We start from the raw sequence: 12185 nt of genomic DNA on the forward strand, positions 1-12185 counted from the left end.
TCTCTCTCTCTCTCTCTCTCTCTCTCTCTCTCTCTCTCTCTCTCTCTCTCTCTCTCTCTCTCGATCTCTCTCTCTCTCTCTCTCGCTCTCTTTAAAACAGGTGAGGAAAGGGAAGAGTGACGGCATGCCTGAGGACGCCCCTCAGCCCAACCGCTCCTCTCGGTTACCCCATGCACGGCCTCTCTCCATACCAATAGTTTTGCCCCTGACCACTGAGCTGAGGAGTCCCAGTCCAGAGGTGATGGAAACGACTCCCATACCTCTGGCTCGCCAAGACACCCCAGACACTGCCTCGCACCAGGGCCATCTCGATGTCAGCCCCCCTGGCAGCATGGAGGCCCTCAGCAGGTCAGTGTGTGATGAAAGGAATGAATGAAATGAATACTGATTATTATTTACCAACCATAATTTTTAAATAAGTAATTGAAACCTACCACCCGTGCAAAAATAAAGTTCACAGTCAAAAATGAAATTTACTTACACTGTAATGTAGCCAGCTACCCCCCACAGTTTTATGAGTTTATTACGATTACACTTTTATCTGTAAGCATGATCCTTTATGGCTGCTAATAAAACCTAAGGTCATATAATACAAAACAAAACTTCATTGCCACATACCTAACATTAAATGTTATCCAATTTCTACTTTCATTTTGTGATGTCGTCTTGCTCTCAGTCTTTCCAGTTCCAATTTGGAGTTCAAGGGGGGATTCTAGCAGTGGTAAATAGGTTATGACCACTGTTTGCATAGGTGATGTGCTAGCAGCCGAGGGTAAGGGTGAAGAATCTTGAGTGTCTGACAGCAATCAGGGATCTAAAGCCAAGGCCCTGTGGCAATGTGCCTTTGGCATGCAAACAAGCCTATTATAAGAAGCTGAAACTGGAACCACTTGGTGTCAAGTGTCCCCAGTTCTGGAATAGCCAGCCTACAGTTGTGTCTGTTGTTGGGGCTCTTGCTGTTTTAACTTGCACCAAATCCAGTTTATCTTCAATCACAAATAACAAGATTAATATATAGGTCTTCCTGATGATAGACTATATGTAGAAGACAGTGGAAAAACTACAAAATATAATCAGGAGCAAAACAATAAATGCTGTGTGTGTGATGTTGAAACACCAAGATGAGAAATGATGACGCTGTTTTGGCTTCTACTACAGTTGTAGACCACACCTGTGACCTTTAGTATGACATTAATCAGTGCTTAAAACCGTGTCAGCACCAGATCCATTAACACATTAGTATGACACACCGTGGTTTGCTGTCAGGCATACTTCTATACTGTATTACAAATCTCGCTCCAGCTTATACATATTTTTAAAAAATCATATAAATGTAATGTTTGTTTTTTTTGTTTTTTTTTATCACAGTATAGTATAATATATTACTAATCAAATATCAAATATTTTTTAAGTTCTGTGTCCCCAAGGCAATAAACAGTATTGCTTGTGTGGCATAAAATTTGTTAAATCAACAAGGCCGACCATTGCCTGTTAATGGAAAAGATGTTCCTGTCTACATGAAGTGACAAATATAATACTTTAAAGGTGGCAAGAGCTGTCCTCACTATGTCATGATACCAGTAAATCTTCTGGTGGATTCCCTTCCCACACACGTAATTCTCCTTGCCAGGTCATATTGGGTGACTGATCTACAGACATTGTGACGGGATACCCCAATAATGTGCGTCACCAGTCTGAACTCACTGGTATTTACTAATAGACACATGCAGCGGGCAAAAGACTAAAAGGAGTTCACTATCTTTACTGTAAGAAAGCTTTCAATGCTCACTAGTGTCTGACAAATTAGACACTGACAGCTGATTTTCAAACATTCAAAGACGAGATTTTTATGTGGAAATAGTTGAAAATAGAGAAAGTTTTTATGAGTTTCTATAAAAATTATTTAGTAGCCGTGATTTTTACACATGAACCAATAGCATACACCAATATATGATAATTTTCTATCAATTGAAATCTGGATTTTCATATCTGTAGCTCCTCTCATGCCTACTTGTCAGCTCGCTCTCACTTTCCATAGGTATGTGTCAGTCAAATCTGTGTCAGCATAGTGCAGCACATCCAGTAGCACAGCACAATGGGTTACAACTGAATTAAACATATCCAGAGTGGGGCGTCGAGTGCAGTCCTCGCTGCAGTCGGCCCCGGTTCGAATCCTGCATCGGACAGCCCTTTACTGCATGTCATTCCCCCTCTCTCTCTGCCTCCCCATTTCCTGTCTCTCTCTACTGTGCTATCATAAAGGCATAAAAAGTCCAAAAAAATATACTTAAAAAAAAAAAAAAGTGACAAAGTCAAGGAACTGCTTTTGTGCAGCATTTGTTGTGTTTTCCTTTTTTTCCTACATTTTATTCACAATCTTTAATTTTATAGGGTGTGAAATATGAAGTCAAGAATTCATGAAGTATGTTTACACCTTGTTGGTGGTAAAGAATCTATTTTTATTTGTATATTGACATGTGTGTTAGATTTGACACCAGCACCCTTCATTACAGGGAGCACTCACTATCCGGAGTCACCCTGTTCGCTCTTTGAAAATCATCATCCTCTCGATTTCCTATTTGTGGCTTCACTTTTAGATGTGTAGATGTACCCTCTGTACTGTATTAGAGAACAAGTCTTTCATCTTTAACATAACACTCTGGCTCCTCCTTATCAAATACATTAATGCAGTAATTTTGTATGGCACATTGCTCTCACCTGTAGTTGAAATATGACACCAGCCTCATTCACCACATAGCCAACATAGCAGAATCATGTGAACATATTTTGTTCTTAGCATTGCGTAGTTGCACATAAGGGATGCATGCTGGCTTTTGTGTGAAGTTGCCATGGTTCACTGAATCTTGTGATGTAACTATTGGGTTTCTTAGAAGAGCACTGGAAATAGGTGGGAGTGAGGAACGTTGCAGTGTGGTGTGAGTGCAGGTTCCCTGTGGGTTTAACAGTATTGTTGGCTGCCTGTCAGGAAGTCTCATCCATCAGCCTGAAAGCCTGACAGCTCATATTTACAGCAGGAACCTGGCTGGAACAGACTGGTTTTGAAGCACTTTTTTTCCAAATCACACACAGGTCTGTGGCCCTTAAATGTACTAAGATTTAATGTCAATAAAGATTCTCAGTCATTCAAGTCATAGGATATGAATAAGTAGGACATCAAAACCAACTGGATTTTTTAGAAGATATTGGTAATTCATCCAAGAGGCTTCTTCATTGTCAAGTCAGGACAGCTGAAGCCTCAAGGAACCAAAAACCCAAGCCAGATGCAATTGATTTTGAACATATAGATACTACGTTTGATGTTCAAGTTCAGTGACAGATGCCTGGCTTGATACTGAGGTGAAAGGATGACTGCAGGTGCTCCCAAGTCAATAGTCAAAATCATTTATGTATATCAGTCTGTACTGAAAAGACTGTCGATTAATTGATTGGACGATTATCAGAAATGTAATCGTCAGTGATATTGATCGTCGACTAACTCTTCAAGCATGCCAAACGTTCATATCTATCAGCGTCTGTGTGTGAGGATTTGCTGCTTTTTCCGGAGCACGTGTGGATGTGAAATAGATTAATTCACGTAATCATTATCCAGCCCTATAGTTTCAACAAGTATGTTGAGTTATTTCAGCCACCGCTAATATCTATGTGAAAGAGTCTACCCTTTCTCATGCAGTAAGCTGCTTTGTCATATTTACAGATCCAAATTAGGTGTTTAGACTATTCTCACTGGTATTCCGCTAATAAAACACAAATCTGGTGTTTTACTGTGTCATTTTGCTTTCATTGTCAATACTGTTTAGCCAAGGTAATGGTCATAATAAAGAGACTCGAGAACCAGATGGATGTAAGCACTGAAGACAAAAATTTTCCATCTTTAAATTGTTACATATATCTGCAGGTCTTCTGTGCCTCAGTTTAAAACCTAAAGCGTGATGGCTTCTGTTTTGCTTTAACACCTTTTCCTGATGGAATGAGCATATACCTTAGTATAGCTTAGCCAGGCTTATCCAACAAACACTCTGGATCTTGACCACCACACAGTTTGTGCTTGGAGGTATTCTGAGAATGTCCATCACCGGTCTAAAAGCTGATGGTCTGGGGGTCCTGAACGGACTGGAGACTGAAGAGACTCATACGTGGGACTCTTTGCCTCTTATTAACAAAATGCAAAAATAACCTCTCCATGGGGTTGAGGCATTTGGGATCTGCCATTGTTCTCCACATCAATCCCTCACTGCTGCTAGCTAAACAGCAAGTGTTTTTGTTACGTGTTGTCGAGGGATTTTGGAAAAGGTACGACAGGGCAGGGCGGAAGGAAAAAGACCCTGCCAAGAATCAAGTGACCAGCATCCGCTAAGCCAGACTACCTTTGTCTACTCATTTTTTATAAATGTTGAAAAAGTGGAGTGTGTCCAGATTGACCAACTTGTCATTGGTAGTTTTCCGTTTGCCCCGGAGGGATCAGGCCCCTTCCGAGTATCCCTACAAAGCTTTTTGTTATCCCCTCAGTAAGGTAGTGGGTAAGCAGGATTTCCGCTTTTGCAATTCACGGCGGCTGTGACGGCACACATTATTTTAATACGCCTGCCAGACTGTGTAACACTAGTTAAGAACATGGGTGTGGGGGAAAAAAAGCATTTAAATGTTGTGCAGTGAACTACACCTGCACCTCAAAGGCTGGAGGAACACATGCATATTTCCTGTACATTGTGTCATTAGAGAAGACTTTTGAAGTACAACAAACTTTGACCCATTTTGATTCCTGCCTGACGTGAAACCTAAATCCTTTGTTTTGAATTTGTTGAGGTGCAGCCTGGATGGTGAAAGTGGTTTCCCCTCCTCTCGGTACGCCTGCCCCTTACAGTAAACCACATGAAGGCATGTCACGTACCAAAACACACCAGAGTACCAAACAATTTGCTCAATAACAACTCTTTCTTCTGTGCTTTAGAACATCTCAGACTCAACATGTTTACAGCTTACAATCATGACTGATTGTGGGTTTGGATTATTTCAATTTGATGTCATCTATTTTTAACAAAACCAGCAAGCCAGAATATTTAGACCATTCACTGGACGTCAGTAATATAGTGTGTTTTCTCCTTGTGGCATCAGTGGAGCTGTAAATAGTACAAAGGATCAGAAAGGTCTAAAACAACACCAACTCCTGCTGAAGATATTCATGATTCAATCAGTCATTATTTAGAGGATTTTCTGTAAACCATTCAGAAATTAATAAGTAGGGCTGCAATCAATATAACTTTTTGTTATCAATTAAGCTGCCAATTATTTTCTCAATTATTCAGTTAATTGTTTGTTCTATAGACTGTTCTATAGAATGGTGATGTTTTCAAATTGACCACAAGTTTTAAATTTGTAATGACAATAAACAAAGATGCTCACAATTAAGAAAGTGGAACTAGGATTTTTTTTTTTTTTTTTCATTTTTGGGTAAAAAAAAATTACTTAAATGATCCATCAAGTATCAAACTAGTTACAAAATAGTTAATAGTTAATTGACAGATTATTCTTCTGTCAACTAAATATGACATACTTGTATTGAACCAATTATGTCATTCACTGAATGATAGATAGTCAGATGAGCAGTTGAGAAATGTAAAAAAAAATGTCTGTGTGCATCTGCTGTACCTGGTTTGACAACATTTTCTTTAACCTGAAATTTTGTCCAAATCCTTTCTGTTGTGAATTTGTAAATTAAGAACATTGGTGGAGTTCATGTTGTCCCGAGAAGTGTTCCCTTCTCACAGGTAAACATCCATATAAAATCCCACGTGGAGTAAAAAGTAATTAAAGGTTTAGCTATAGTGAAAATATTCCTCCTTGTGTCTTTCACGTTCATTTAAAATTAAAGAATCTAATAGCTAATAAAGTTTAGCTATCACAGTCAGCCGTTGTAGTAACACTGTATGGAATTTCATTGTCTAAGAATATCTCATGTTAAATTAAATAAACATGTATAAAGTTAGCCTTGTTGAGGTCATTCAGCACTTACTTATTTGTTAAATAGTGTATAACATTTTAGGTTTTGGTTGCAGTGTTTTTCTTCCTGCTTTGATTTTAGAGGAGATAATACAGTATTCAGCTCTGCTCAGGCAAACAAGACTTGGTGATTATGAAATTTTCAGCCTGCAAGTGCCAGGATATGAAAATGTTAAGCAACCTCAACATTCAGGGCCAAACACTGAGTTCCTCTTATTGTTGCATAATTTTATCATGTGTCACTGGCATACATCCAGTGGCAGTAACCAGCCTATATTCTAGAGCAGCAGCCATTTCTCTGTTGGATCATAATAATTACCCGAGACAAGTTGCACAAAGGCACTGATCTGTAGCACTGCATGGCTATTATTCTGCAGACAAAAGCCAGCCTTATGCTCCTATTTTCATCCCAAGTAACATGTAGTGATGGGTGGGTGGGGTTTGGGGGGAGTGTTAATGTTTTTATGCCATAGGCAATACACACATTGTGGAAGCTAATTAATTATGTCTGTTTTCATATTTCAGTTCCCAAGAAGAAGAGCGGCCAATATCTCCTTTCTACATGAGGTAGGCTTCATGTCTCTGTTATAACACTGGCAGAACTGGATAAGAGTATGTTGTTTTGGACTAGAGGTGTGGGGGAAGTGGCTGTGTGCTGCCTCACTGCATTATCATCGGAAACAATGGAACCACCAGTTAGAGGGAAAGCAGGGCAGCGTGCACATGCAACAGTTTGTTCTCCGCAGTTTGATTATTCTGGCGGAGGCAGCCAGAGGGCACGTTTCAGACACACCACCTAAACAAAATGGCAGGGTCTGGGTGAAGACACTGTTTCAAAATTATGTAATGTTTAAGATTATTGAGCAGTGTGGGAGCAATGATATCTGGAGATTAGAGAATTAATGAATAAATTGATCGACTAAATAATTTTCTACTGTATTTGCAACAATTTTGTTAATTGATTATGCAATTCAATAGTTTTTCAATCGAAAATAATAAAAATCAAAGGAGTTGTTTGTTTAGTTCCAGCCTCTCAATTAATTTTCTGGGTTTTTCTTGTATCGTCATAAACTAAATATATTTGGTTTTGCAATGTTGGTCAAACAAAACAAGATATTTCAACATGTAATGTGCCATTTTTGAGCATTTTTTTTTTTTTACTTTTTAACGCTTAAGAATCAAGTGATTCATCAAAAAAATAACTGGTAGATTAATCGATAATGAATCGACAAAACTACACCAATGACCCAAATCAGACTCACAAGACACCTCTAAAGTGAAGGGGCTTATTTAACATAAATATGCAAAATGACCAGGACGCTAAATTAAGACAACAAAAGACACAAAAATCAGAACACAACAAAAACCCCAGGCTGAGAGGCAGCGACACCAGCACTCCCATGCTAGAAACCTCTGCCCTTCTGATGCTGGCACCAGGGCTTTAACCCCTTCTTCCCAGGCCAGGTGGATCTGATGGAGTATTCAGGAACAGCCTGGGTGGAGCTACAGGGGAGACAGGACAGGGAAAGGACAAAAGCATGAGAACACATGCTGCCGTAATGTGCTAATCCAAGTGCTGAAACAATGAGTCAATTAATCAATTTGTCAGTAGACGAACAATCATTGTTCAGTCTTTTCAAATGTTTTTCCTTAGTTTTATAAAGTTAATAGCTGTGGGTTTTAAACAATTGTTCGTTTAAAATAAGGCTATTAAAATACTGTTAAACATTTGACATTTTATATACACCGCAATTAATCAAATTATAAAGTATTGAAAAATAACTGATATTGAAACCAATCTTTAGTTGCAGCCCTAGTCTGCTTCTCTCTCTGACATCACTTAATGACTAAGACCAATACCTATCAATGCTTCCTCTCTCCCTTAACCTCTCTCTCATTCACTTCTCTTGCTCACGTTCATCGTTGACTAACTCCGTGGCCTACTTGCCCTTTGTCACATACACACACACACACACACACACACACACACACACACACACACACACACACACAAACTCACCATGCAGACTTTCTCTCTCTCTCTGCTGAGGTCTACTTGCATTCCTTCACATACAGAGAATCTCAGGCTGCCACAAGGGAGCTTAACCTCAGTCCAGTCAAAATGGATTGTAGATCAACATAATTTTCTTGGGTGTGTGTTGACCAAAGACTCTAAAGGTCCTGGCTAATTTCTGACTGTGGTGTAATACTGGATTACCTGAATGAACGCCACTAGGTACACAGTGCGGGGGATTTAACTGGTATAAGCATCTGCTGTGTAAGCTTTGCAGTTGTTTCCTCTGCACTTTTTGTGCCTTAAAGACCACTTGACTTTAAATACACAGACACTAACTACAGAAACATATTATTTTGTTCTTTCATTTCCAAGGCAGTTTTCTTAGTTAGTAGGTCCTGAATAAAGCAACTATATTAAGCAAACTTTAAGCTCCTGTAACACAAAGACTTGCACTGCTGGCTTTTTTAAAATCACATTCAGCAGGACAAAAATATCACAATAACACAATTAAAATGTCATTCTCATTATAGACCTGAACAGAACAGTTCAGCAAATCTTACAGGCATCATCAAAATGGAAACAAACAAAAAAACAGCAGGCACTGCTGACTTGTTAGCGGACAAGGTAAATTGAAAAATTGTATTTTCAAACAAACCAGATTCATTATATTTCTTAAAGGAGTTGTTCAGTATTTTAGGAAATTGTTCTCTTGCCAATAGTTGGATGAGCACTCTTATATATGTCCGTTAAATATGAAGCTACAGCTACAGCATAAAGGTTGATGGACTACCAGTACCTCTAAAGCTCACCAACTAAAATGATATATTTTAAACTATATTTTGTGGTTTTACGGGGAATTGGGTACTGGACTTTTTCTTGAACAGCTGCTGTGACTTCCTGGAGTTTCCGATGGTTGTCTTGCAAAGCCAAAAGCTAAACTGAGTTGGATTGAAATTTGGATTTCATTACCTTTGAACACAACCAGCTCAGCTGTATCTGCCATTTTCCGGTCTTAGTGCTAAGCTAAGCTAAGCTAAGCTAACCTGCTGCTGACTATAGCTTCATATTTTTTGGACGTACTGAGAGGGTATCAGTGTTCTCCTCTCACTCTTGATAAGAAAGTTAATTTCCCAAAATGTCAAACTATGTCTTTAACAATAGTAAGACTGTTGGTCCTCTCTAAGATCAAACACTCATGTTATGGTTGAACAATGAGAATAACATTACAAACTGGATGTTCTCTTCTTGCTGCAAAACAAATGTATCTACAGGTACAAATAAAGTAACATGAACCTGAACCTGATAGAAAGGCGTGAGGTGACTCAGGAGGCTTTCAGTTTCTAAGACTTTATAGCTCACATAAAGTTTTTACAACTGGGGAGTGAAATTACACATTGTGTTACAAAGTCACCAGCTGATCTGTTCCTGATCAAACACTGGACTGGAGCTGGTGGTATAATTTTATATATTTAGAATGTGTGTGTTTAGGAAAGGATTGCAGGCTTGGCTCACTCATATTCAGGTGGTGATGTTCCCGTTACGTTTCTGATGCAGTGACTCATCCCTCTTTCCCATTGGTCTCCTTTGTCAGTTAGTTCATGACTCAGACACTGCTACACACCAGGCAACAATGTCCCTGAGTGGTTTCACACTGTTACATCTTTTGTTATAATTAAGTCAGTGGCACAAAGTTCCCTCAGTGATGTCGCATCCTTTGGTGATTTACCAAACTGCCACACTTCTTCTATACTGTGCCAACGCGAGCACTATTTGGGACGATGATAGCTGCCAGAAGATATTTCATTACCAATATTTTACACTTGACACTTACAGGCAGCAATGCTCAGCTGTTTATTTCATCAACAGCCTTAATGTGGCAAAAGCACACATGTAAGAAAACTGATTTAACATCATGGACCAAATAAAGATTGGCTGTGTATTTCAGGATGTCATGAACATGAACTTCAACATAGTAAACTATATATTGTTTTTGTAAAAAAGACTTTCTGATAACTTTTAAATCTAGTTTTTAATATAGAAAAATGGTTGACATGCACAAAAATGATCCAAAGGATCCATTTGATTTTGATTCATCAGTATCAAATGTGTAAACCCATAATGTGGACATATATAGATAATTTGACTTTGGCTGTAATAAGCTCACAATATAAATCTGGTTCTCTTATACAAGGTTACAAGATAATTTAAAGGTATAAGAAAGACAGAAACACATTTTACATAAAATTCTGTTCATGTTTAAGAATTCTCTCCAATTTCTGTGCCTTTCTCATCAAATATAATACATTCACAACTTTCAACCAAAAAATCTAAAAGTCTTTTCATCAGTGTTGAGAAGGACAGTCCTAAATATCACTCTTCAGTTGCTCAAACAGTCCACACCCATAGTTTGGGATGAGGAATCACAGGCACAGTGGATCATATTTTTCTTTAAGGGGTTACCAGCCAAAAAGGTTGAGAATTACTGTCTGAAATCGTCATAGTATCGGGGTTAAACTGCAACATAGAGCACCATAAGCTTCATTTTTTTGGCAGGGTGCTATCAATGAACATTTCTCAAAGATTTCTTCCTCTGGCACTTATTGTAGTTATACTGTATAATTGACCCTCTTATCACCTTTATATCAAGTGCAGCCTGCAGCATGGGGAACAGTCCTAGCACCAAAGTCATATCTGGAAAGTTCTGTCATATTTCCATGTGTAATGTGTTCACTGCGCTTGATGAATGAATGCCTGTGACATTTACAGGCATTAAGGTCTGAGGTTAAGTCAACATTGGTAAGCCATTAAACCATTTTCTGTTGCTTTAACCTCCTGCATTCAGTGCCAGGTCTAATTTTAGGTAGCTGGCTAATATTTTTCCTGCTGTGCCCAGAGATAATCGATCAGATTAGTCTGCTGCCTCTGGAGCACCTGTGAGCCCAAGCTGACATCACTTTCACTTCTCTTTACTTTACAACTCTTACAGTCATGAGCACAGAAAAATAACCAAAACACTGGATATTCACAGCTCAATGTTTATGATTTGAGTTGTTTACACTTATCAAAATGATCATATGGGTATTACACAATAGGGCACTCCCTTTTCATCTGATTCACTATCTTTGTTTTCAGCTTTGATAATGTCGATACACGTCCCTGCCATTTTACACAGGTTTACCACATTCACCTTCACAGTGTACAATCACTCCATTACTATCTCTCCCTGTATCAGTACTCCATATGGGGCCTCTGCCAACTTCTGCTGTTACTGTCAACACCACTGTTTAGGAAGATTCTTTGAGGTCATCCCTATACACGTTGATGAAGCTATAGTCCAGGAAAAGCACACATGACGGGCACCAGGTGGTTAAGGCAAAAGGGACTTTCTGAGGTGCATATAATTGTTGTACCCTTTGTGTCAAAATGTTATGTCTTTTCACAGAAATACTAAAATTTCAGCACCCCGTCTTTTAGATAGATACTTTATCTATCCCCTAGGGGAAATTCATCTTTTAGCCAAGATTAAAAAATTATCGGTTGTTGGCATATAGCTGTAACTAACTAAATTGTTTAATAATTAACATATTCAATAATAGCATTAATAATAAATTAGAAAATAATACAAAATGACCATCACAATTTTCCAGACAGTGTCAGTGACAGCGCCACAGCTTAAAGATGTTTAATTTACATTGATACAATGTAAATGCAGTGAATCCTAAAATTTTAAGCAACATCACAATTGTTTTGCTCAAAAATAAAATTGCTGAACTGATTAATCAGTTATCAAAACTGTTAAATTCTCTGTCAGTTGGCTAATCAAGTAATTGATTTATCATTGAAACACTAAATTTATTTATTGTGTTTTCTGTAAAATGAAATCCTTCTCACAATTTCTAAGAGTTCAAGAGTGTTTAATGAAACAAACATTATAAATTGAGAGAAGCTAAATTGGTACCTGGACTTTTTATTAATTAAAGAAGTGAACTGTATGTGACAGCAGGAGGAAGGCCTTCAGTTAAAATCCAAGCACTCTTGATCTGACAATAATAAACCAAACAGTTTAGTTAACATTTTACTTCTTGTCATCTAATTCTGTGTGTAATAAAAATTCAATAATCTACAACTATATCTAGATATAGATATAGCT

General features: G+C 38.2%; 1 protein-coding gene across 1 annotated transcript in view; it reads left to right on the forward strand.

Annotated features, from left to right (window-relative positions):
* The first annotated feature begins 104 nt into the window (after positions 1-104).
* fam13a (family with sequence similarity 13 member A) overlaps positions 105-12185 on the forward strand; it is a 33408-nt gene continuing 21327 nt past the window's right edge. Inside the window, exons 1-2 of the mRNA XM_023428204.1 lie at positions 105-348; positions 6544-6585. Of these exons, the coding sequence (XP_023283972.1) occupies positions 125-348; positions 6544-6585 (266 nt within the window). The 5' untranslated portion in view covers positions 105-124. The remainder of the gene's footprint in view (positions 349-6543; positions 6586-12185) is intronic.

The sequence above is a fragment of the Seriola lalandi genome, unplaced genomic scaffold, assembly GCF_002814215.2.
Source record: "Seriola lalandi dorsalis isolate HSWRI2012SDOR001 ecotype SW California unplaced genomic scaffold, Sedor1 jcf7180002054872, whole genome shotgun sequence".
Taxonomy (NCBI): Eukaryota; Metazoa; Chordata; class Actinopteri; order Carangiformes; family Carangidae; genus Seriola; species Seriola lalandi.